Source organism: Chiloscyllium plagiosum, chromosome 8 (genome assembly GCF_004010195.1).
Source record: "Chiloscyllium plagiosum isolate BGI_BamShark_2017 chromosome 8, ASM401019v2, whole genome shotgun sequence".
Lineage (NCBI taxonomy): Eukaryota > Metazoa > Chordata > Chondrichthyes > Orectolobiformes > Hemiscylliidae > Chiloscyllium > Chiloscyllium plagiosum.
Window position 1 is genome coordinate 88,227,532 of NC_057717.1, and position 26,997 is coordinate 88,254,528.

The 26,997-nt window shown below is 46.0% G+C and overlaps 1 protein-coding gene across 9 annotated transcripts in view; it reads right to left on the reverse strand.

Annotated features, from left to right (window-relative positions):
* LOC122552164 (EVI5-like protein) overlaps positions 1-26,997 on the reverse strand; it is a 264,526-nt gene that overhangs the window by 161,223 nt on the left and 76,306 nt on the right. For 8 of the 9 annotated variants that reach the window (XM_043694689.1, XM_043694685.1, XM_043694686.1 and 5 more), the window contains 5 exons: positions 25,581-25,805; positions 17,340-17,414; positions 16,214-16,339; positions 3,996-4,139; positions 1,063-1,152 (listed from right to left, as the gene is read on the reverse strand). In XM_043694689.1, the coding sequence (XP_043550624.1) occupies positions 1,063-1,152; positions 3,996-4,139; positions 16,214-16,339; positions 17,340-17,414; positions 25,581-25,805 (660 nt within the window). The remainder of the gene's footprint in view (positions 1-1,062; positions 1,153-3,995; positions 4,140-16,213; positions 16,340-17,339; positions 17,415-25,580; positions 25,806-26,997) is intronic. The other variant, XM_043694688.1, reaches the window with a different exon arrangement.

Here is a 26,997-nt window from a genome sequence, read left to right on the forward strand (position 1 = left end):
GGTCGGAGCCAGTACCTGGAGTGGGTGTGATGGTGGGGGGAATGGGGGTAGAGTCATGAGCAGGGGTAGTGTTCCCCTCGGGGTTCTGGGGGGTGGGGATAGTGACAGTGGGGTCTGTGGGGGGCGTGTCAGCAGAATGCAGGTGAGTGGCGCTGGTGGGGGCGGAAGTGGTGGTGACCACGGCAGGAGGGATGGCGGAAGTCACTGAGCGTGTGACATCAGCGATGATGTGAGGGGCAGAAGTGATGTCACATGTGGTGCATGAGGAATTGTGAGGGGCGGAAGCGGCTGTGGGAGCGGCCATGATGGGGGCAGAAGTGACATCATCAATCAGCGTCGGGATGGCAGCTGCACCAGCCACATGGCTAATGGCGTCCGAGCAGTTCCAGAGGCTGGGGGAATCTTCTGGAATGTTTGACGAGTGCTGGTTATGGAGGTGGGTAGATAAGAGTTTGTTGTACTTCCAGTTTTTGATGTTTGAGATGGAGTTGAAATACTGTTTGTTGAGAGTATGAATTCTCCTGAGGATGTAGTACAGAGTGGGTCCTTTGCAATTCTGAGAGAGTGTGGCCCTCAGCTGAGGCAAGGCAGACTGTAGAGAGGTTAGGTGCCGGCACATTGCTGCAAATGTGGAGCGGAGGATCTCGAAGGAGAACCGTTGCTGGTGTTTTTGAATCTGTAGCCTGTATTGTTTGTCCTGTTCGGGTCCGAACTGTGCTGGTTTAAAGGTGGCCCGGAGTCCGTGTGGGATGAGTTGGTTATAACACTTACTGCGTTGTACCAGCAGCACAAATCACTGCATAGCTCACTGACTCTGCTCTTTCCCCTTCATGACCGGGAGGAGACAAATGCTTTTTTTTTTAAAATGGGGGTTGGGGTGGAATGGAGAAGATATTAGAAAGATCCTTTTGAGAATAGGGTTTCAGTGACTAAACGCTTTTTAGCGATACACTGGGACACTAAGAATGACTTAAATCTCAGACAAGAGATAAAAGCTCCTCTGGGGAAAGGAGCTGTCCAGTTGACTTATTTCCTGTTGGCAGAGACAATGATTAAATTTACCTGTGACATTCCTTCCATATCAAGCTGCATCAGTTCCACCTGATTAAACTGAAGGATGGCCATCCCAATGCGAAACACTATTTCCAAGCCCTGTCAACACATGAATGCACTTCAAAGTAAACGGAGAGTTTGCAAAAGGTTACAAAGCCAGGACACAAAATGCAAAATGGAAAAGCCAGCCATGCCGATAACTTTCTTTGTTTACCCACACTAATTCCAGGTATCGAATAAAAACAGGCTGTGTTGTCATTATCACACTGCTAACCACTTCCCCATTTAAATACAAATGATTGAGTACAAACATTGAGAGATCTAACTTGGTCTGAAGGAATGCCCGAGACCTAATGAAATGAGGGAACAAGTAATGACGTTTTAAATTGATAGTTTGAATCGGTTGTACAAATTTAGGGAGTTAGTAATCAATGTGGTGAGTATTTTATGGAGTGTGGCAAATTAAAGTAAGCTCTTAGTGTGGACTTGAATTCTGTTCAAATACAATTTTTTTTGGAGTATAAAAGGTAATCCATAATGCTAATGCTAGCCAAGTAAAATAGAATGTGAAGGATTCGCATTAATGAAGAGGTGACCCAACATAATTGAAATTATTCGAATAGTTAGACTCTACAATTTCCGTGACATGGTGGTCATGCATCACAGGTTACAGGACTGCAACGTATTCACTGGGTCACAACAAACCACATTTAGCTCAAATCAAACATGCCATCTTATTTCTCTTCTCTTCAAAATGACTAAGGAAAGAAGTTGACTTAAAATATTTTGCATATTTCATTTCCACACCCTGTATTCATTGGGCAAAGATAGTACAGTACACAAAATTTGCAACTTTGCACAGTTTAGAGCAGCCCTCAAAGTAGATGGAGAGAAAGGATTGCATTCAGAAGATTTGCCATCAGCATGAAGACAACGGGTTAGTCTCCTAATTCCCAGAAGCTGCAACGTCTGACTCTCAGTGGCAAATCTCCTTCAGAACAGCTCATCTTAAGACATCGGATCTGAACTTTGAAATCAGTGTCTTGCTGGGAGAGGGTGGCAAGTATTTGTGGGGGGTAGGAAGTTGCAGAATGGGCCAGTAGCGAGCGTTCAGAGGTGATGGAGAAAGAGAAAACAATTAGGATATCTTGCTTTGAATCAAGTCACTCCTTCTGAACACCATGATTGGAAAGTCACACAAGAATGACGATAGGGAAATTAGCTCAGTTTTGTGCGAGCTATGTCTTGGTCTTGTTTGCTGCTTTATACTTTTTCAATAAACGGTTCCACTGTGAAAGCCATTGTGGAAACAGAGGCCAGAAAGAGTGCTCAGTGATAAATGCACATGAACACCCACTGTGTGCAGCTCAGGAGTTGCTGCTGACTATCCAGACTACCCAGAAGCAGGGATACTCCCTGCATTGTACAGAAATGTATTCTATTTTGCAATCATTAGGCTTGGTCGAAATTAAGCCATTTCCTTGCCAACAATCCTTTAATAAGCCCTTAAAAACATGAAGTTTCTCCTCAAATAATATACAAGAAATTTCCAAGTCACTGTGAACCTCAATATTCAATAAGTCAACATAAAAGTGACTGGAGCCCTGAACACCAGTCAGACGTGTTGTGAATGGTTGCTTGTTTGACTTGGTGCTGGTAATGAGTTGCTATACCATCCATCACATCTCTATTTAGGTGGTTTGTGATTACATCTGGGAAAGGCCAGATCTACATCACAGGAGGAGAGGAGGAGAAACAAACATTTCAGGGAGGGAATGCAACAGGGTCTGGACCAGATTGGCCAATGGGCTGAGAAGTGGCAGATGGAGTTTAATTCAGATAAATGCGAGGTGCTGCATTTTGGGAAAGCAAATCTTAGCAGGATGAATATACTTAATGGTAAGGTCCTCGGGAGTGTTGCTGAACAAAGAGACCTTGGAGTGTAGGTTCATAGCTCCTTGAAAGTGGAGTTGCAGGTAGATAGGATAATGAAGGCGGCATTTGGTATGCTTTCCTTTATTGGTCAGAGTATTGAGTACAGGAGTACATGTTGCGGTGGTACAGGACATTGGTTAGGCCACTTTTGGAATATTGCATGCAATTCTTGTCTCCTTCCTCTCGGATAGATGTTGCGAAACTAGAAAGGGTTCAGAAAAGATTTACAAGGATGTTGCCAGGGTTGGAGGATCTGAGCTACAGGGAGAGGTTGAACAGGCTGGGGCTGTTTTGCCTGGAGCGTCGGAGGCTGAGGGGTGACATTATAGAGGTTTACAAAATTATGAGGGGCACAGATAGGATAAATAGGCAAAGTCTTTTCCCTGGAGTCTGGGAGTCCAGAACGAGAGGGCTTAGGTTTAGGGTGAGAGGGGCAAGATATAAAAGAGACCTAAGGGGCAGCTTTTTCACGCAGAGGGTGGTACATGTATGGAATGAGCTGCCAGAGGATGTGGTGGAGGCTGGTACAATTGCAACATTTAAGAGGCATTTGGATGTGTATATGACTAGGAAGCATTTGGAGGAATATGGCCTGGGTGCTGGCAGGTGGGACTAGATTGGGTTGGGATGTCTGGTCGGCATGGACGGTTTGACCGAAGGGTCTGTTTCCATGCTGTACATCTCTATGACTCTATGAGATGACACTCCGACATGTTTAGTGCAACTCTGAGACTGCACCAATCATGCCTTGATCTCTCTCAAAAGATATGGTGTTAGAGTTTTTGGAACTGTGAAAGGGACGTTCACAGAGAGCTATAATGCACTCTCCAAACCCAGATAAATCCCAACATGCGACACACCTATTGCAGAGGAGGGCATTCATCTCTTCTCATGTTATGAGGTCTGACATGAACTGGGGAAAGTAAGTAACACACTCAGTCATGCCATTCACTTTCATTCGACTCTATTAGAGTTCAATCAGACTGATGCCTCTGCAAAGATCTTACCTCATACATAAATATGTCAAATATTCTGGTAGCTAACGGCAGTGAAAACGTGGTGAGGAAAATGGTCAGGAACCAGGAAGACGCATACATGGACGTGTGGAAACTCTGCGACCGAAAGTGCACATGCAATTCAGGTAATTGGTCCTAAAATAAACAAAAAAGACGACATTTAAACCAATACTGAACACAGACGCAGATCAGCTTTGAATAAGCAAAGAATGAGGTCAGCCTGACTACCAGGTCATTTCCTCTGGATTTTGGAATTCTAGTTTAGCTTATCCAAGAAAAAATAGTTAATTAACTCAAGTATATTCTGGCCTCATTATTATTCCCATTAACACACTGCTATTTTGTAGGAGCTTCATATGTAAACTGACTGCCTATTTCCTGCATTGTATATAGTTGGGATCTTTCAGAAATTACCGAGGAGGAGATTTAACAGAATGGTTCCAAGATTGAGGAATTTTAGCTGCAATGTTAAGTTGAAGCAGCTGTAGTTAGTCTGCACAGAACAAAGGGGATTGAGGAGAGATTTGATCGTGGTCTATGACCAGGTTAGATAAGGCAGACAAGGAAAGGCTGCTCCCATTAGATCATGGCTTAAGGACGAATGGGTTACAGAGGGATGGGCTTGGCCAATCGGCGAGAGCAAGAACATTTTTACAGAGCAACTGCTAATGACTCAAGACTCTCCCCATGAGTGCAGTCAAAGTGGAGATAAGAACAAGCTCAAAAAGAAAATGATTGGATATTTGACAGCAATGCATTTACAGGGCTAAAGGGATACAGCAGGGGAATGGGGCTAATTGGATTAGAGTCTAGATTAGAGTGGTGCTGGAAAAGCACAGCAGGTCAGGCAGCAACTGAGCAGCAGGAAAATCGAAGTTTCGGGCAAAAGCCCTTCATCAGGAATGAAAGCAGGGAGGAGGTGGAGAGATAAATGGGAGGGGGTGGGGCTGGGGAGAAAGTAGCAAAGAGTACACGAATTGGATAAAGATGATAGGTCAGAGAAGTGGGTGGGGCAGATAGGTGGGAAGGAAGATTGGCAGATGGTACAGGTCATGAGGATGGTGCTAAGCTGGAAGGTTGGAACTGGGGTAAGGTGGGGGGAGGGGAAATGGGGAAAGTGGTGAAGTCCACATTGATGCCCTGCAGTTGAAGTGTTCCAAGATAGAAGATGAGGCGTTCTTCCACCAGGTGTCGGGTGGTGAGGGAGCAGCGGTGGAGGCGGCCCAGGACCTGCATGTCCTCGGCAGAGTGGGAGGGGGAGTTGAAATGTTCGGCCACAGGGCGGTGGGGCCTCCAGTTAATTGGATTACACTACCGAGGGCTGGCATGGTCTTGATGGGCCAATGGCCTTCTTCTGCATCATACTGACTAAATTTCACAAAGTACTTAATTGGCCATCAGCACTTTGAGGCATCTTGTGATCATGAAAGGATGACAGAAACAGAAGCTTAGCTTCATTCCAACTGCAACGTACAGTCCACATGTAAAATCTGAGGAGTGAAAAGAGGAGGTCAATTCTAACTAATATTACTACTCAGACCAGCAGTCGGACAGTCAAATGATTAAAGCAGCAACCATGAGGGTCTTGAGCACAAGGCACGATCTGAATGCAGTGGATTTGGTAGTTTGCAGCTGGTACCAGAAAACAGCCAGGAATCATTGGTACAGGGGGAAAAGGGTGGTCCCATCACGCCTTACAAACTCTACGGCAAAGCAGTTGTGTTTAGTCTCACATCGGCCTTCCTTCTCGAGAACCCAACAACTCATTCACCCTCAAGTACCTGCATGACGACCTTGGAAAGTTATTGACAGAATCAGCTCACATTGAGCATGCCAGACACCAACAAATTTGAATTTTAAAAAATGTCTAAATTTCATTTTTCTATATTTTGCCAATGTTTTTATTGGTCAAATCAAACCAAATATGCTTTGGATTATTCTCCTTCGTCAGCTTGAAATTATCTTAACCTGCTCTGTACCAAGGAGTTAAAAATCACAACAGGTTATAGTCCAACAAGTTTATTTGGAAGCGCTAGAGAACAATCCTAACTTTTCTGACATTACTTGATGGCAGACATTCCTCATCCCTGATGAATAATCTCTGAACCCATTCAAAGTTTGTTGCATTTTTCCTGAAATGGGACACCCAGGATCCTCCACAATACTTCAGCAGAGGCCTAACCAGCAATCTTATAAAGTTTGCGTATGATCTTTGATTCAATAATCTATTTCTCGATTTATCAATCCTAGTAACAAATATTGATTTCAGCAGAAAATAACCAAGGCACTCAGCTCATTGCAGGATTCTAACAAGTGTCCATTTAAAACATATTCATTTCCCCTATTAGTTCTCGCAAAGTGCAGTACTTACCATAGGAGGAGAAAGTCAGAACTGCAGACTTCACATCCCCGATGCGACCTAATTCACTGCCCTATCATTCTGAAGCCTGTAACTAGCCACATCACAATACTGCTTTGGCAGGTTTCACATGATCTCCAAACTTGGTGTTGCTCTCTACACCTCAGTCAGTATCATTTATAAAATTTAAAAAGGAGTAATGGACTCAAAGCTAGCCTTTGGAAACAGTACTGGACATGACCTCCTAGTTTAATAAAGATCCACCCCACCACTCTTTCCTTTCTGCCCTGAGGAACTGTATGCAAAGCCTTCTCTCCAAGGTACAACAGCACTCCACCTGCAAGTTCCCATCGAAGCTGCTCATCATCCGGACTTAGAAATACACTCCTTCAGTGTTGTTGGGTCAGAATCCTGGAGTTCCCTCCCTAGTGACACTGTGGGTCTACTGACAGGACCTGGTTCAAGGCTGCACCTCACTAGGGAAATGAGGGACAAGCAATTAATGCTGACCCAGCCAGCAACACCAATCTGAAGGAATGAATGAATGAAAAAAACTCAACTGGTTCAGCAGTACCCATCAGGCAGGGCCCGGCTCTCTGTGATTTCAGCGACAGTGTGCCATTGACCCGAAACCCTCAAATCAATTAGAGATAGACGATTAACAGTACTCCAAATCTATACTCAAAGGCACAAGTAGAACAAATGCAAACTATCATGAGGAGGTGAGGTAAAAACAGACCACTATTGGAAACAGTCACAGCCTGCAGCACACGGAAAGAATAAAACAGTATTGTTCCAGCTAGACTTCTCATCTACCCAGAGTCGAGATTAGAGTGGTGCTGGAAAAGCACAGGTCAGGCAGCATCCAAGGAGCAGGAAAATCGACATTTTGGGCAAAAGCCCTTCATCAGGAATGAATCATTCCTGATCAGTTCATTTCTGATGACGGGCTTTTGCCTGAGGTGTCGATTTTTCTGCTCCTCGGATGCTGCCTGACCTGCTGTGCTTTTCCAGCAGCAGTCTAATCTAGACTCTGATCTCCAGTATCTCAAAATGGTCCTCACTTTTGCCTTTCTCATCTACCCTGACAAAGGAAAGGCCATCAGCAGGAAATAATAACTGTTTCTCTCCTGATAAATACAGTGAGGACCTGGGTATTCCCGGCATTTCCTACTTCTTTATTAGTTTCCCGGTAGCAGCAGCATTTTGTGCTCGTGTACTATATGACCTTCAACCCCTAATCTCTCTCTCTCTCTCACAGGATATCTTCAGTCACAAAGATGTACAGCACAGAAAAAAACCCTTTGTTCCAACTTGCCCAAGCCAACCACATACCTTAAACTAATCTCATCTCATTTGCCAGCATGCAGCCCACATCCCTCTAAACCCTTCCTATTCATCCTTTTGATTGCTGTCATTGTACTAATCTTCTCCACTTCCTCTGGTAGCTCATTCCATACATGCACCATTCTGTGAAAAATTTGTCCCTTGGGTCCCTTTTAAATTTTTTCCCTCTCACCGGAAACCAATGTCCTCCAGTTTTAGACTACTCCACCCCAGGGAAAAGATCTTGTCTATTTACACTATCCATGCCCCTCATGATTTTACAAACGTCTATAAAAAGGTCACCCCTCAGTATCCGACACTCCAGGGAAAAAAAAACCTGGGACACCCGGACCAACCAACCCAACCGCCCCGTGGCTCAACACTAACTCCCCCCCCCACTCCACCAAGGACATGCAGGTCCTTGGACTCCTCCATCGCCAGACCATAGCAACACGACGCCTGGAGGAAGAGCGCTTCATCTTCCGCCTAGGAACCCTCCAACCACAAGGGATGAACTCAGATTTCTCCAGCTTCCTCATTTCCCCTCCCCCCACCTTGTCTCAGTCCCAACCCTCGGACTCAGCACCGCCTTCTTGACCTGCAATCTTCTTCCCGACCTCTCCGCCCCCAACCCGTCTCCGGCCAATCACCCTCACCTTAACCTCCTTCCACCTATCGCATTTCCAACGCCCCTCCCCCAAGTCCCTCCTCCCTACCTTTTATCTTAGCCTGCTTGGCACACCCTCCTCATTCCTGAAGAAGGGCTTATGCCCAAAACATCAATTCTCCTGCTCCTTGGATGCTGCCTGATCTGCTGTGCTTTTCCAGCAACACGTTTTCCAGCATCTGCAGTCCTCACTTTCTCCTTTGGAAAGGCAAGGACTGATTAGGGATAGTCAACATGGCTTTGAGCGTGGGAAATCATGTCTCACAAACTTGAGTGAGGTTTTTGAAGAAGTAATAAAGAAGATTGATGAGGGCAGAGCAGTAGATGTGATCTATATGGACTTCAGTAAGGCGTTCAACAAGGTTCCCCATGGGAGACTGATTAGCAAGGTTAGATCTCATGGAGTACAGGGGGAACTAGCCATTTGGATACAGAACTGGCTCAAAGGTAGAAGACAGAGGGTGGTGGTGGAGGGTTGTTTTTCAGACTGGAGGCCTGTGACCAGTGGAGTGCCACAAGGATCGGTGCTGGGTCCTCTACCTTTTGTCATTTACATAAATGATTTGGATGTGATTCGGGGAGTCCAGAACTAGAGGGTATTGCTTTAGGGTGAGGGGGGAAAGATGTAAAAGAGACCTAAGGGGCAACGTTTTCACTCAGAGGGTGGTATGTGTATGGAATGAGCTGCCAGAGGAAGTGATGGAGGCTGGTACTATTGCAACATTTAAGTGGCATTTGGATGGGTATATGAATAGGAAGGGTTTGGAGGGATATGGGCCAGGTGGGACTAGATTGGGTTTGGATATCTGGTCGGCATGGACAAGTTGGATCGAAGGGTCTGTTTCCGTGCTGTACATCTCCATGACTCTGTGGCCTGTGACTCCACTTTCAAGGAGCTATGAACTTGACTCCAAGGTCTCTGTTCAGCAACATCCCCCAGGACCATTTGTAGTAACTCCTGTAATTAAAACATCTTATAAATAGACCGCCAGTCTCAATGGGCCTTGGAGAATGCTCTCCTTAAAGCTTGGAAGGCACTAAGATTAAGATTGACCACTGTGTCGGGGAGGGGAGCCCTTTTGTATTCTGGGGCCACTATAACCACTTGGAAAGGCAGCACAAGCCGAAGATACCCGAAAGGGCAAATAAATACTCTCATTCAACTCGTTTGAGTGTAAGTTGTCAGGTTTTACAACTGGCATGGAGAAAGTGAGGACAGCAAATACTGGAGATCAAAGTCAAAAAGTGTGATGCTGGAATAGCACAGCAGGTCAGGCAGCATCCGAGGAGCAGGAGAATCGATGTTTTGGGCAAAAGCCCTTCATCAAGAATGGGATGGCACATGCAGCAACCTGTTCTGGGCGTGTGATTCCCAATTACTGTAGGCGTTCCAATTCAGCCTCTACTTCAGCGCACAGGGGACCAGCTGTGCCTTGCAGTATTCGGTCAGGCCTCTGGGTCTACTGAGGTGGTGGCTTTTACCTTCCTCACACCCTCTTGGAAGGCTTCAGGATACTTCCCAATTACTTCATATAGGCTGCCACAACTCATTTAAAAAAACCTGTATTTTTCTGACCAAAACCTCTTTGTAGCTAGCCCCTTCCCAAAAGATTAACACTGGGCCCTTGCATCACCACCCAGGGGAGTCAGACTATCCTTTGCCAATGGTTACAGAGATTATAGTGGCCCCCAAAATACAAAAGGGCTCCCCCCAGTGGCCAATCTTAGTCTTGGTGTCTCTCAAGCTGATTGGCAAGATGCCCCATCAGAGTTCTGAAAGGTTTGTTCCCAATACAGTTACAACAAAATCCACGGTTCCATTTACATAGAAACGTCTTCTTCCATATCTGGGGCAGGGCATTTACCTGAGGTTTTATCTTAATTGGGACCACTGGTTACCAAAGGCTGAGGACAGCATCATCTCTGGAGCCCTGAAAAGCCCAAGACCCTTTCTGCATGTTTTCACAGGGAAGGGCCAGTTCTAGAGCTTTCCTAAGTACAGATCTAGTTCATTATTAATTCCACAAACTGTGTGATTCCTTAACATATCCTGAAGTACTGACACATACTCAGTGCTCTGCCAATTTCCATAGTCTTGTGAAGAATTCAGTAAGTGGCTCCCCAGAAAGTCTGTGTTAAACATGTAATGTTGCAATGCAACAGATGGTTTGGTGTCACTGTGTTCCACGACCACATCTATCAATTTGTCAAAGGATTGTGACCCCAAGGTTGTTGGGTAGGTTATACGCTACGATACTGGAAGTTGGGGCCTGAGTGTTGAGCAGAATGACTCTTTGTTGGTGATCTCTATCTGTTTGCTTTAAAAGCAAAAGTATCTCATTGTTTGAGCATACCGGGACAAATCCTCCACATCTGCATTGTAAGGTTCCAGTTTCCCCAACAGTCGCTCCTCCAATATTTCCCTGTCATGGTCTTACCAGATTTTTTGAAAGGCAAGGGTGCCCAAACTTTTGTTAACTCTCATTGCCACAGTAATAACTTAAAGTTTGACAGGAAAGGAACATCATTTATTATTGTAGGAGTAAGCTACAGCAGGTGCTGGGACCTCTACTGAAAACAACACAGGCTGGAGCTGACAGCTGGTCAGACAGCGTCACGGATGGAGAGTGCACGAACATTGAGTCTCCATGACTCTCCATCGGAGGTAAGCTCTCAGCTCTGAAGAGTCATCTAGACTTGAAACGTTACTGTGCTCTATCTCTATGGATGCTGTCTGACCCGCTGTGATCTCCAGCATTTGTTTTCAATCATCATTTACTATGGAGTGACTGCCTGCCACTGCGTAGGCTCGTCTCAGGCCATTCCTGGGTCTGTTCAATAAAGGGCTCAGGTAATGATTACCAATTGAGCAGGCCATGACCTGTTACCTAGGGAACTCATACTCAACAAGCTCCACAAGGAGATTAATTCATCATTTCCCACATGTCTTAAAGGGGTTATCACACCCACGTTAAGGATTGTTACCCTGCATGATGTAAGCAAAGTTAAAAGCCCTCCAAGTCAGTCCTATTTCAAAAAAAACATTGCCCATGCCCAGAACAGATCCATTTATAAGTACAGCAAACACTTAGTATTTCTGTTCTATAGAATTTGCAAAGTGTTGGAGAGAATTTGCAAGTTTTATATCATCAGTGGAGAGAGAAATAGTTCACATCGAGTCAGGTCACCTGCAAGTTCTGCTCCAGGCCACTGACCATCCTGGATAGATTGCTGTTCCCTCAGTGTGACAGGGTTAAAACCCTGGAATTCCCTCCCAACAGCATTGTGGATCTACCTACAGCACATGGACTGCAGCAGTTCAAGGAGGCATCTCACAACCACCTTCTCAAGGGCAACTTAGGACAGACAAATGCTAACTCAGCCGGCGATCTCCATGTCCCATAAATGAATAAAATCAAAGGGCTGGAATATTGTGGTTGGCCTGCTGTTGGCAAAAGGGAGAGGAGGAGCTAATGTAATAGATGGCAAAGGTTCCCAGAGCAAAAAAAAAAGCCAAAGGCAGTGCTAACGGTGGGAAGGAAGTGTAGAATAGGTGTTAACAGTTGGTGTTAATAACAGAAAATTAGGTCAGCTCTGTTGAGACCAAACGCATGCATTGTAAGGTTCCAGTTTCCCCAAGGAAATCCCACGCAAGGACTGCACAAAACACTATATAGGACAAACAGGAAGACAACTAACGATCCGCATCCACGAACATCAACTAGCCACGAAACGACACGACCAGCTGTCCCTAGTAGCCACACACGCAGACGACAAGCAACATGAATTTGACTGGGACAACACTACCATTATAGGGCAAGCGAAACAAAGAACAGCCAGGGAATTCCTAGAAGCATGGCACTCATCCACAAACTCCATCAACAAACACATCGACCTGGACCCAATATACCGGCCACTACAGCGGACAGCTGAAACTGACAACCGGAAGCGGCAGGGACAGGCCACTATAAATGCTGGAGGAAACACCACAGAAGCACTTCACAGGAGGCTCCCAAGCACTGAGGATGTCACCTAGACAGGGGACGAAACGTTTGCAACACAAATTCCCAGCTCAGCGAACAGGACCACAGCATGCAAACAAGACACTAGGGGTGGGAATGGAAGGGATGTGATTAAAATGGAGCACAGAGTTCATAATCTGAAGTTGTTAGCACTTGAAGCGCCTGAGCAAAGAAAATGTTGAGATGTTCCTCCAGCTTGTGTTAGGCTTTGCTCAGCCACAAACAAACCCGAGACCTTAGATCCCTTGCCATTTTAACACACCAGCTTGCTGACATTTTTGTCTGAAGCCTACTGCAGTATTCCAGTGAAGCCCAACATAAGCTGGAGAAATAGTCTCTCATTTCTCACTTAGGGCTTTAACAGCCTTGAGGACTTAGAGTCAGAGAGACGTACAGCCTGGAAACAGACCCTTCGGTCCAACCTGTCCATGCCGACCAGATATCCCAACCCAATCTAGTCCCTCCTGCCAGCACCCAGCCCATATCCCTCCAAACCCTTCCTATTCATATACCCATCCAAATGCCTCTTAAATGTTGCAATTGTACCAGCCCCCACCACTTCCTCTGGCAACTCATTCCATACACGTACCACCCTCTGTGTGAAATCGTTGCCCCTTAGGTCTCTTTTTACCTTTCCCCTCTCACCCTAAACCTATGCCCTCTAGTTCTGGACTTCCCGACTCCAGGGAAGAGACTTTGCCTATTTATCCTATCCATGCCCCTCATAATTTTATAAACCTCTATAAGGTCACCCCTCAGCCTCCGTGCTCCAGGCAAACAGCCCCAGCCTGTTCAGCCTCTCCCTAGAGCTCAAATTCTCCAACCCTGGCAACATCCTTGTAAGTCTTTTCTGAACCCTTTCAATTTTCACAACATCTTTCCGATAGGAAGGAGACCAGAATTGCACGTAATATTCCAACAGTGGCCTAACCAACGTCCTGTACAGCCGCAACATGACCTCCCAATTCCTGTACTCAATACTCTGACCAATAAAGGAAAGCACAGTGGGGAGAAGGAGCAAGGGGAACAGATGGTGAAGCCCCCCTCCCCCCCCCAGACCAAGTGTTGTTCTAGGAGAAGGATAGTTGCTGAATTGGTAGGCCAGCTGTGCTGAGAACGAATGCATGCTGCCTTCACTATCCTATCTACCTGCGAATCCACTTACAAGGAACTTCAAGTTAAAGACTTAACATCGAGTTCAATAACTTCAAACAATAAACACGAATCCTCCATTCTGGTTACATCCCCTTTCCCCACCAGAAACCCAACAATGTCTTTTCTGCATGCATTCATTCTCAGCACAGCTGGCCTACCAATTCAGCAACTATCCTTCTCCTACAACAACACTCGGTCTGGGGGGGGGCTTCACCATCTGTTCCCCATCTTTATGTTCCAGCTCCTTTAGCAGAGATGAACTTTGTTTCCCTTTCCACAGAAGCAGCCAGACCTGCTGAGTTTCTCCAGCACTTTGTTTTATCTAAGTAAGTTGGGAATGAAAGTTGAAGGTGGGCCTGAAATAAAAACCAGCTGCCCAGATGTTAACGCTCACCCACCCAGGGGATGTGGGCATTGTCAGCTGGGCCAGCATCTATTGGCCCTGGTTGCCCTTGAGAAGGTGGTGGTCAAGTGCCTACGTGAAGCGCTGCAGTCCATATGCTGAGGGAACACCCAACAATGCCACGATTTCAGCCAGTGACGGTGAAAGATTGGCTATATACTTCCAAGTCTGAATGGCTCGGTGGTGTTCCCATGTATCTGCTGCTCTTGCCCTTCTAGAGATAATGGTCATGGGTTTGGAAGGTGCTAATGAAGGAGTCTTGGTGCATTTCTACAGTGCATCTTGTAGATACTAATTGCTACTGCTGTTGAATGGCAGTGGTGGACAGCACGAACGATTGTGGATCAGAGGTATGTGTAAACAAAATCAAACTTCATGGAAAGGCAGCAGAGGGCAGCTCCCTTCTGACTGTACTGCCACCTGTACTGAATCGGACCTGCTGGTGGGTCAGGATATACCCAGGAGAAAGTGAGGTCTGTAGATGCTGGAGATCAGAGCTGGAAATGTGTTGCTGGAAAAGCGCAGCAGGTCAGGCAGCATCCAGGGAACAGGAGAATCGACGTTTCGGGCATAAGCCCTTCTTCAGAAAGGATTCCTGAAGAAGGGCTTATGCCCGAAACGTCAATTCTCCTGTTCCCTGGATGCTGCCTGACCTGCTGCGCTTTTCCAGCAACACATTTCCAGCTCAGAATATACCCAGGGGCTGGTGATGGTGCTGCCTGGGACAGTGTCTGCAAGGTATGATTGAGAATATGAATAGGTCAGGCTGTTACTTGACTGGTCTGCGAGACAGCTCTCCCAATCTTGGCATTAATCCCTGACGTTAATGCTGAGAACTTGGTAGGGTTTGTCAGGCAGCACAGTGGTTAGTACTGTTGCCTCACAGTAACAGGGACCCTAGTTCGATTCCAGCCTCGGGCAACTGTCTGTGTGGAGATTGCACATTCTCCCCGTGTCTGCATGGGTTTCCATCGGGGTGCTCCAGTTTCCTCCCACAGTCCAAAGGTGTGCAGGTGAGGGTGGATTGGCCATGCTAAATTGCCCATAGTGTTCAGGGATGTGCAGGCTAGATAGGTTGGCCATGGGAAATGCAGGGTTACAGGGACTGGCTTGGGTGGGGCCTGGGTAGGTGCTATTCAGCCAGTTGGTGTGGACTCGATGGGCCGAAAGATCCCTACAGTGGAAAAGAGGGCCAATGTGTTTGCCATTGTCATTCCAGTAATGCCTATCTGGTTTCATTCCTTTTTTCCTTATTAGTGGCTTGACACAACGGAGTGACTTGTAGCAGCAAAAGGGAGTTAATAATAAACCACTTTGTTATGGGTGTGGTGTCACATGAAGGCCAGACCACCATGGCGGTATCTTTTCCTAAAAGGACATTTTTATGACAACCACCAAGGATTTCACAAATCCAGATTGTGGAAATTGTTTTAAAAATTTAATCTGTGGTGCTGGGTTTTGAAACCAGATCCCCTGGGCCTCTGGATTTCTAGTCCAGTGACAATACCACAAGGCCACTGCTTCAGCACCGGACTCCTTTAGTTTTAGGAGCCAATGCTTATTTAATGGAAATGGTCCAGATCAGGATGCTAACAGAGAGGAGGGTGAGACACTGAAGATAAACATGGACCTGCCACATGCACGCTTCCAAAACCTGTAAGCAGTGATGTCACAGGTGAACAAGGTATTTGGTTTAAACTTGGAGTTAGGAAATGACAAACATCGATCAGCATCATTATACAGTTAATGAAAAACAAAGACAATGGGACTGAGCACATCGACAGGCATTGAATTAATGATTGAAACAAGGTACTCAACAGATTATAAAAGAGGAGAAAAAGATAACGTGTTTTATATCAAGGGCAGACAGCTGATACTCACTGGTTGAATTGCCTGAGCTGGACAGGAACCGTACGCTGTCCCCCCCGAGCCGGACAGGAACCGTACGCCAGGCCCCCCCGAGCCGGGCAGGAACCGTATGCCAGGTCCCCCGAGCTGGGCAGGAACCACACAACGTCCCCCCGAGCTGGGCAGGAACTATCCGTGGTCCTCTAATTCCTATATTTTGTACGTTCCCAATGGCAGCAGTGCCTTCTCATGTTTTGATCCCAAGCTCTGGAATGCCATCCCTACTCCTCTCTGCCTGCATTCCTCCTCCTACTCCCTAAAAGATAGCTTTTTGACCAAGCTTTTGTGGTGTTTAATTTAGCCTAAGTTTCACATACACAATTCTCTCCAAAGCACTGGCCAGCTTTGGAGGAGTTCTCAGCTGGTTACCTGGATTAAGTACTCAAACTGGTAGATGCAGAGCCCTAGCTCTGCCATACTGGGCTTGAAGAGCTCTCTCAATCGATATTCTTGCATCAAACGCACAAACACACAAAACGCTTCTTCTTCGGGCATCTGTTAAAAGAAAGCGAAATTTGCTGCAAACAAGGCATTCAGAAGTTGTGCAAATATTGTTATGATGTTTCAACAGTGGCTCCAATCAGACCCAACAAGGCAATAAAACCATCGAGTAAAGAACAGGTATTATTGAGAAAGATTGACTGTCAAAGACAAAGAGATATAAAACAATAACCTTGGAAGGATCGAGGGATGGAGTCACAGTGAGGAGCAAATATACATTTTGAACTTTTCCCGGAGGCTATTAAGCTGGTATTTCAAAATTGGATTACTATCTCTGTAAGATTGTTACAAGATTTAACAGAATGCACTCTGAAGCACCGACCAGGCTCTGAGAATCAGATCTAAAAAGACCAACAAAATACATGGGCGTTACACATGATGCGAATATCAATAAATTAATAAGTGGTTGTTCTCTACAGTATTTGTTCTCTAAAAGTGTGATCAGGACAGCATCTTTTACAGGGTGTCTGCTGTGAATAACACCACCACAAAATTTAGGCGATCAGGAAACCAATATAAAATCAAACTATTTCAGATGTTGGAGATTGGAGGAACAACAAAGTTGTAGAGAAATTCAGCAGGTCAGGTATGGAGTTAATGCTTTGAATCCAACATGACTGTCCTTGGAATTGAAATGTTAACACTCTCTCTCGATCCTGTCAGGCCTGCTGAGCTTCTCTCGCATTTTGGTGGTTTGATCACAATGGTCTAATTGGAGTACACATACTGACTGTCTATATCACATCCAAACAGTAACAGGGATGTGTTCACTGGCTTAATACTGCCTCGAGCATGTTTCACCCATGTGGACTATGGCTGGTTTTTGTACGGCAGACATTTGAAGTAAAAGAATGAGCTAGCAAAGCTGATACCAGGGGAGGTGTAATCAAGGCTTTGTGCTAAGCCTCACGGCAGCACTCTTTAAAGACACACCATGACTTTTGACAGGAATTGTTGACCACAGTGCATCGTTAGAGAAGTTATTCACACTCACCTGCATGAGGAGCAGCCCCACAATGAATGCACTTCCTTGGCAATATCCAACTTCACGGTCAACCAAAGAGTATGCCTGGAACAAAGCAACTGGATAGTCTCAAACCTGGGAGAAAATTCTGACACTTACACTACAAGGTGACTCAGCAGTGCAGTCATACTGCCACTTAATAATAAAGGGCATAGTGGAGACTTTATCCGGTCAAACCAACAGTCGATACAACCAATTTATCCAAAGTCTTCCTCAATTTCTAGCACTACCTGTGCATATGAATGAGAATGCTCCATATTGGAAACCAAAAGAACAGCTTTGAGGTTTCACCTTACAGGTTATGACTCTGAAATTCACCACTGGGGTTGTTACATGATAACTGCTGATGTGATTATCAACAATGAGCTTACAATAAAAACATGCTGAGTCAAACACCCAACCCAATGTATTGTCACAGTAAGCAAATATGCCAATCAGATTGCGGTGTATATATGTGAAACAATCTAGGGCGAAATCGTCCCTTGATGGAGTGCTGCTAAGCCTGGAGGGTGAGACTTATATACATCAGCCATAACTTAGTGGGGTGGCACTGTGGCTCAGGGGTTAGCACTGCTGCCTCTCAGCGCCAGCGATCCAGGTTAGAGTCCAGCCTCAGGCGATTGTCTGTGTGGAGCTTGCACAGTCTCCCAGTGTCTGCATGGGTTTCCTCCAAGTGCTCCAGTTTCCTCCCACAGTCCAAAGTTGTGCAGGTTAGATGGATTGGCCAGGCTAAATTGCCCGTAGTGTTTACGGATCTGTAGGTTAGGTGCATTAGTCAGGGGTAAGTGTAGGAAAATGGGTCTGGGTGGGTTACTCTGTAGAGGATCAGCAGCGACTTGTTGGCCCGAAGGCCCTGTTTGCACACTGTAGGGATTCTATGAAAAACTTATCGCTATCAAATAAAATTCACTGAACTCAACTTCTTTCAGAAGTAAATTCACAACTTGATATTACCAAAGTAATTCATATCCAGGTATAAAAACATACAGGGAAATAAAACAGAAATGAGGAAAACAGCTCATGTTTAAGGATGAATTCAAAGTTGCTTCCTGTGTTGTGCATGGAATGTTTTTCCAGCCATTTGCCTCGTGTTCACTCCATATGGGAAACTGGTTTGATTTAGATGACACCACCACCCTGAATTAAATCTCAGGATATTACTGTACTCACTTTCGTTATCACCCATTTCCCAGCACTGAATTAATAACTTAAACATATGCCATGCCACAGCACATAACGTTCAGGAGTAATAAGAAACAGTGCAGGAAGCACACAACGGTGCAAGTATATAAGCCTCATGTGGTGTGTTACTACTTGACAGCAGCCTTTAGAGAGCCATCCCACAAGATGGGAGCTGGTTTTGCCCTGGGGGCCAAGCTGGCACTGAAGGGATGATTTGATTTGATTTGATTTATTACTGTCACGTGTACAGAGATAGTGAAGTGTTGTGTTACGTGCTTTATAGACAGATTGTTCTGTTACTTTGATGCACTTGTACAGTAAACAGTGTAGGTTACAATGTTACGGCTGCCGAGAAACTGCAGAGAGAGATCAATATTAACGTTAAAGAGGTCCATTCAAAAATCTGATAACAGCAGGGAAGCAACCGTTTGTTTGCGTGTACAAACTTTTATCTCTTCTGCCCAATGGAAGAGGGTGGAACAGAGTAAACCCAGAGTGGGATGTGTCCTTGATTATGTTGGCTCCATCCTGAAGTATAGGTGGAGTCAATAGATGGGAGGCTGGTTTGCGTGCTGGACTGTGCTGTGTTCACAACTCGGTCGTTTCTTTTGGTCCTGGGGAGAACAGTTGTCATACCACGCTGTGATGCATCCACCTATAGAAACTGGTAAGTGTCTTGAGGGACATGCCAAATTTCCTTGGTCTCCTGTAGTAGTTTGGACGTTTCTGTACTTTCTTGAATGCGGTGTCAACGAGAGTGGGTCCAGGACAAATTGTTGGTGATGGTCATTCCCAGGAGCTTGATGCTGTTGACCATCCATTTCAGCATCACTGATGCAGTCAGGGGCATGCCTTCCACTCCCTCGTTTTATTCACATTGATGGAGAGATTGTCATCTCTTCACACCATGCCATTAAACACTCAATTTCTTTCCTGTACTCCATCTCATTGTAAGAGATCCAACCGACAATGATGGTGTCGTCAGCAAACTTGTAAATGGAGTTGGTGTAGAGTTTAGCCACATGGTTGTATGTGTATAAGGAGTACAGTAGGTTACAGAGTACACCCTCTGCAGGGCACCAGTATGGAAGATTATCATTAGGTGTGGCCAGGTATAACCGGAGTGGGATGGGTCTTTGATGATGTTGGTTCCTTTTTCTCTGCAGCAGGGAGGAGAGACGGAGTCAATAGATGGGAGGCTGGTTTGGGCTGTGTTCACTGTGGTCTGTTTGAGAATCCAGTTTTGGGGGGGGGGGGGGGGTTGGCAGGGGGATGCAGAGCAGAGACCTCGGTCCCCGAGTTTGGAGAGGCGTTTGTTTGCAATAGTGGTGTTGAAGGCAGAGCTGTAGTCAATAAATGGGAGCCTGATATAGGTGTCCTTGTCCAGATGTTCCAGTGAGGAATGTGGGCCTGAGAGATAGTGCGTGCCGTGGACACGTTCCACCAGGAGGCGAATTGCAAGGGACCAATGTAATCTGGGTACTGGAGTGGACATTAACAGTGACCAACCCCTCAAAGCACCTCATAATCATGGAGGTCAGAGACACCAGACGGTAGTCATTGAGGCACACTGCATGGCTTTTCTGTAGCACTGGGGTGAAGGTGATTTTATTGAAGCAGATGGGGACTTCAGAACATAGCAACGAGAGGTTAAAGGTGTCTGCAAATACTCCTGCCAACTGGCCCGCACAGGATCAGAGTGCATGGCTAAAGGATCCATCTGGGAAGGCCGCATTCCATGAGTTCACCTTTAAAGGCAGCAGATCTAACATCTGTGGTAGTGACCGAGAGTACAGGTGACTCCGTTTCACTGAGCTTCTGTTCAAAGCAAGCATAGAATGCACCGAGCTCTCCAAGGAGGGATATATTATATGTTCAACATCATTTGTAGCCAATGATGTCGTGCAAGCCTTGCCACAAACATGTGTCCAGGTAGTTAGTCTGCACCTCAAGCTTAGTTTGGTGTCTCTGATGGCCTTGTGAAGGGCAGACCTGGATTTCCTGTATAGGTCAGGGTCACTCGACTGGAACACCTCCGACCTGGACTTCAGTAGGAGTGGATCTCCCGGTTCATTCATGGTTTCTGGTCAGACAACACTCTGATTTACCTCTTCAGCATGCAGTCACCCGTGTACTTACTAACGAAGGCTGCAATGGTAGGAGCATACTCGTTTAGGTTAGCTGCTGAGTTCTTGAATATGAACCAGTCCACAGACTGTAAGCAGTCCCTCAGAGCAACACTGCACTATTTTCTGGACTGGGTCCTCAAGCCTCAGTTTCTGCTTGTGAACAGTGTTGTGGTCTGATTTTAATAATGACCTACTGAGTACTGCAAAGTGAAATGAAGGCTCCCAGTTAAATGAGGGGATTGAACTGAGGGATACAATCTGCTGTACCTAGTGATGATGCTAACCTGCCTGAATGAGGACCGACAGCCTGATCTGCCCGGTTTTTATCTAGTTCCACACCTTTTACTAACTTTACTTGGACAAAAATCTATATCTTCACTACCAGGTGGAGTGAATGGGGAAAGAGAGCAGGCACATGAGAGCAGGAGGAGGAGTGGGAAAGAAGAAGCAGAGAGTTCCAGATTTTCACTAATCTTTGCGAAGAAATGCACTCTGGTATCACCTCCTACCGAGAAAAAGCAAAAATGCTGGAAATCTGAAATAAAAAAACAGGACATGCTCAACAGATCTGGCAGTGAGAGAATGAGAGTGAGAATGGTGAGTGTAAAGTCTTTCTGAATCACATTTGGATGTGTTTCCATAGGTGCTGCCTTATATCCTTCACTGTTTGTATTACTCCCAAACGTTGTAGTACTAATCATCTGTTAAATATCGGCAGAGTCAGTGTGCCTGCTACAAGTGTTTATTTGGGCTTAATAGTTCAATACAAACTCCAGTCAGCTCTCCTCTCTGTTTACTGGCAAAAACCAATCCCTTAAATTGTGTTCCAATGAGCACTTGCTAATCTTGGTCTCTGGAACATGCCCTGGTTCACACTTAAAGGAATCATCCTTCACACACTGTCAATGAATACACTAATCCTTATTTTACAGTTCTGCCCCTTGTTTTCAACTCCCCAAGGGAAATGGTTCCCCTTCATCCATCCCATCAATCCCTTTAATCATGATTGAAAACAATTCGATCGCCTCAACCTTTATTTCATCATGAAGTGAATACAACCACAGTTTGGTAATTTGTTCCCCTGTACCTCTGTGGGAATCGAACGATTCTTCTGCCGCCTCCGAGCTTACTTTCACAATCAGGATTCCCGCCCACCTTCCGAGGACCCCTTCGCCCGCCTCCAACACACTGCATCCATCTGGACACCCCGCGCTGGCCTATTACCCGCCCTCGATCTCTTCATTTCCAACTGCTGCTGAGACGTTAACCGCCTCAATCTGTCTACCCCCCTCCCCCACTCCAACCTCTCACCCTCAACGCACAGCCCTCCACTCCAATCCTGACCTCACCATCAAACCAGCGGATAAAGGGGGCGCAGTGGTAGTCTGGCGCACTGACCTCTACACCGCTGAAGCCAAACGTCAACTCCAGGACACCTCTTCCTACTGCCTCCTCGACCATGACCCCACCCCCCATTACCAAACCATCATCTCCCAGACCATACAGAACCTCATCACCTCAGGAGATCTCCCACCCACAGCTTCCAACCTCATAGTCCGGGAACCCCGCACTGCCCGGTTCTACTTCCTTCCCAAGATTCACAAGCCTGACCACTCTGGCCGACCCATTGTCTCAGCCTGCTCCTGCCCCACTGAACTCATCTCTACCTACCTCGACACTGTCCTATCTCCCCTAGTCCAGGAACTCCCCACATACGTTCAAGACATCCTCCACCTCCTCCAAGACTTGCGTTTCCCCGGCCCCCAACGCCTCATCTTCACCATGGATATCCAATCCCTCTACACCTCCATCCGCCATGACCAGGGCCTCCAAGCCCTCCGTTTCTTCCTCTCCCGACGTTCCCACCAGTACCCTTCCACTGAAACACTCATTCATTTGGCCGAACTGGTTCTCACCCTCAACAATTTCTGCTTCGAATCCTCCCACTCCCTCCAGACAAAAGGGGCAGCCATGGGCACCCATATGGGCCCCGGTCGGCTATGTAGAACAGTCCATCTTCCGTAGTTACACTGGTACTATTCCCCACTTTTTCCTCCGCTACATTGATGACTGCATCAGCGCCACCTTGTGCTCCCACGAGGAGGTTGAGCAGTTCATCAACTTCACCAACACATTCCACCCTGATCTTAAATTCACCTGGACCATCTCTGACACCTCACTCCCCTTCCTGGACCTCCCCATCTCCATCAACAGTGCCCGACTCAGCAGACATTTTCTACAAACCCACCGACTCCCACAGCTACCTGGATTACACCTCCTCCCACCCGGCATCCTGCAGAAATACTATCCCCTATTCCCAATTCCTCCACCTCTGCTGCATCTGCAGGAGGACTAGTTCCACCTCAGAACACACCAGATGACCTCCTTCTTTAAAGGCCACAACTTCCCCTCTGATGTGGTTGAAGATGCCCTCCAACGCATCTCATCCACGTCCCACACCTCCGCCCTCAAACCCACCCCTCTAACCGTAACAAGGACAGATCCCCCCGGTCCTCACCTTCCACCCCAACAACCTCCATATGCATCACATCATCCTCTGCCACCAGGGATATATTTCCCTTCCACTCCGATCCGCTATCCATTCCCTCCGCGACTACCTGGTCAGGTCTGTGCCCCCCCAACCCACACTCCCGTCCTGGCACCTTCCCCTGCCACCGCAGGAATTGCAAAACCTGCACCCACACCTTCACCCTCCCCTCCATCCAAGGCCCCATAGCAGCCTTCCACATCCAAGGTTTTACCTGCACATCCACCAATGTAATTTATTGTATCCGTTACTCCCGATGCGGTCTCCTCTACATTGGGGAGACTGGGCGCCTCCTCACAGAGGGCTTTAGGGAACATCTCCGGGACACCCGCACCAATCAACCACACCACCCCTTGTCCCAACATTTCAACTCCCCCTCCCACTCTGCCGAGGACATGCAGGTCCTGGGCTTCCTCCACCACCACTCCCTCACCAACCAACGCCTGGAGGAAGAACGCCTCATCTTCCGCCTCAGAACACTTCAACACCATGGCATCAATGTGAACTTTACCAGTTTTCCCATTTCCCCACCCCCCTCTCCCCAGTTCCAACCTTCCAGCTCAGCACCATCCTCATTACCTGTCCATCTTCCTTCCCACCTATCCGCTCCATCTTCCTCTCCGACCTATCACCTTTATCATACCTCCATCCACTCATTGCACTCTCAGCTACCTTCCTGCCAGCCTCACACCCCCTCCCATTTATCTCTCCACCCCCGAGGCTCCCAGCCTCATTCCTGATGAAGGGCTTCTGCCTGAAACATCAATTTTCCTGTTCCTCGGATGCTGCCTGACCTGCTGTGCTTTTCCAGCACCACTCTGATCTTGCCTCTGTGGGATCTGCATCGCACTCTCTCCAAGGTCAATTTACCTCTTAAGGGACAATCCGCAGATCTGAATGCAGTACTGATAATAGTTTAGTTTAGAGTTGCATTCTTGTTGTAATGCAACTTTCAACACCTTGCGCTCAAATCCTGAAACGAAGACTAATATTGTTTTAATTTTTAGTTACTTCTTGCACTCCAAGTAATTTTTGGTGGTTTCCTTTGGCTGTTCCACAATTCCTACCGTATCATTGTGTTTAGTGTTTGATCCTCTTTCATCCAAAGTGGATGATCCCTCAATGTCACCCACACTGAACTCCATCTGCTCACACTGATTTTCCCACTTACTTAATCTGTCAATGTTTACTGAGCTCCCAGGTTTTTTTTAAAGTTAATATAGAATAGTCTAATTCACACATCCTTTATGAGCAAGGCCTAGTATAATCGAAGATCAGGATTAACAAGAGCACAAAGGGTAGTCTGTTCCCCAATCTGTTGTGGAGTGAGACACAACAGCCACTGCACCACCAGCCACAGGAAGGGATGGACACACTGCAGGATGAGTGCATCTGTTAGGTCAGTTAGACAATAAGACATAGGAGCAGAAATTAGGCCATTCAGCCCATCGAGTCTGCTTCACCATTCAATCATGGCCGATACATTTCTCAACCCCAACCTCCTGCTTTCTCCCCGTAACCCTTGATCCCCAAGAACCTCAGTCTTAAATATACTGAATGATCTGGCCTCTCTCCACAGCCCTCTGAGGCAGAGAATTCTATACATTCACCACTCTCTAGCTGAAGAAATTTCTACTTATGTCCGTTCTAAAAAGGTTTTCCCTTTACTCCAAGGTAAGCCCTTGGGTTCTAGTCTTTCTAACCAATGGAAAGATCTTCCCAACATCAACTCTGTCCAGGTCAATTAGTATTCTGCATATTTCAAATTATATCTCCCTCCCCCCCACCCCATGTAGTTTCAACTGTATCATTTGAAATCAAATTAATTCTCCAGTCTATGGTAAGACATTTGGACACTCTAGCAAAACATCTCCATAACTCAGCAGTGTGGTTTTAGAAACTGCATTAATACAGTAAACAAAGAGTTAGATACAGCAGAGGGGAACTCCAGAGCTTAGGCCTAAGACAGCTGAAGTCATAGGTATTAACTGTGGGATGAAGACATTGGACAATGGACAGAATACCCAAAGTAAAGAAAGATACCACCCCTTGAGAGATGCTAGAGCTGGAGGATGCAGAGATAGACAAGAGAGAGGTCGCTGAACATTGGGCAGAATTTAAAATTTGAGGCACTCTTGGAACAAGTCAACTGAAGTAAAACTCTGTGTAGATCTGGATATGGGCAGAGCATTAGATCAGTTCAGGGTTATGGAATATGAAAAGGTAGGACACTGACCAGAAGAGATTTGGGATAATCTAGATCGGCGTTAACAAATCTTCAGCAAGGGAAAGAGGAGAACATTTGAAGAGAAGCAATCAGGTGTTGAGTTGGAATGAAGTCTCATCTCTCACCTTCATCACATTGAAGAGCACCTCCTGTCCAAGACTGTCCTGTCCTTTAAAGAAGTCATGCTCTGGGTAAGTCCGTGCAATGTCTCTCCGGATTAACTTCTCACAGGGAGAGGTCATCTTCAGCAGTTCGGAATACTGATTTTTCACTGGCATATCAGTCGCGTTGCAGAGCAATTGCCAGACAATTCCCCGGAAATGATGGGGAATTCCTTTTCGTATCAGCTCCTGAAAAGAAACAAGATTTTTTTTTTCATCCTCTTATTCAAACTTTTCTTCTGCTATCTGAAAAGGCTAACTTGCACTGGGCTAGTAGTTCACGTGCTGTAAAAGCCCTGTTGCTCCTGGTCAAGGTAACTAGGTCATTCAGACACCAAGAAAAATCAGCAAAACCACCACATTGAGCATCACAGTTAAAAACATCAGAACTAGGAGTAGAGGTGGGCAATTGAGCCTGAACCTGCTCTGCTCTTGGATATGATCATGGCTGATCTCCACTTTCCTACCTGCTCTCCATAACCCATCATCCCACTGCTAATTGAAAATCTGTTTACCACCTCCTTAAACTTATTCAATGTTTTCTGACATTGCACAATGTGGGATAGTGAATTCCACTGATTCATAATGCTTGGAGAAAGTAATTTCTCATCTATGTTTGCAATTTGCTACCACTTATCCTAAAATTAGAACCTCTGTTCTGGATTGGTCTGTAAGAGGAGCTGTCAATTCCCTTTAACATCCTATATCCCTCAATTAGATCACCTCTCATTCGTCTCAACTTCAGAGAGTAAAGGCGTCAATCTCTCTCCCTGTAAGACCAAAACTGTTTGGGTAAACTGCAGGAACGGGTAATGTGTGCCAGGATGATGATGATTAAAAGCTGTGAACTGACTAATGCACATTGGTAAATAGATGCCAACTACTACTGTACTGCAGGTAGTGTGCTAAGGCTGACAGAGTCGAGAATTCCAGCCTTATATGAAAATCTTACAAAAAAATAATTCCCTTCTCTGATGCTCATCCTAATGGTTATCCACAAATTCAGAATTCCTCTCACAAACAAAAAGTGAAGGCAAACCATTGTCTGCACTGGAACACAGTTGTCAGATTCCCAGATATCCTGTTTAAAAGGGATTTCTTTTTTCTCTTTCTGGTTAACTTGCTACATTCATTGTTAAATGAAGCAATTTCCCCATACTTTGCCCCAACCCGACTCCCTGCCAAAGTCAATCAGATTGTCTTCCCATAGAGACACTGGTGAACCAAATGGTTTCATTACTGAGACTAGCTTTTCATTTATTCAATTTAAATTCCCCCAGCTGCCATAATGGGATTTGAACCCACATTCCCAGAGCATCAGGGATTGCTAACCAATGATATTATCAGTATGTCACATTCACATCCAAGTATAAGAGGAGAT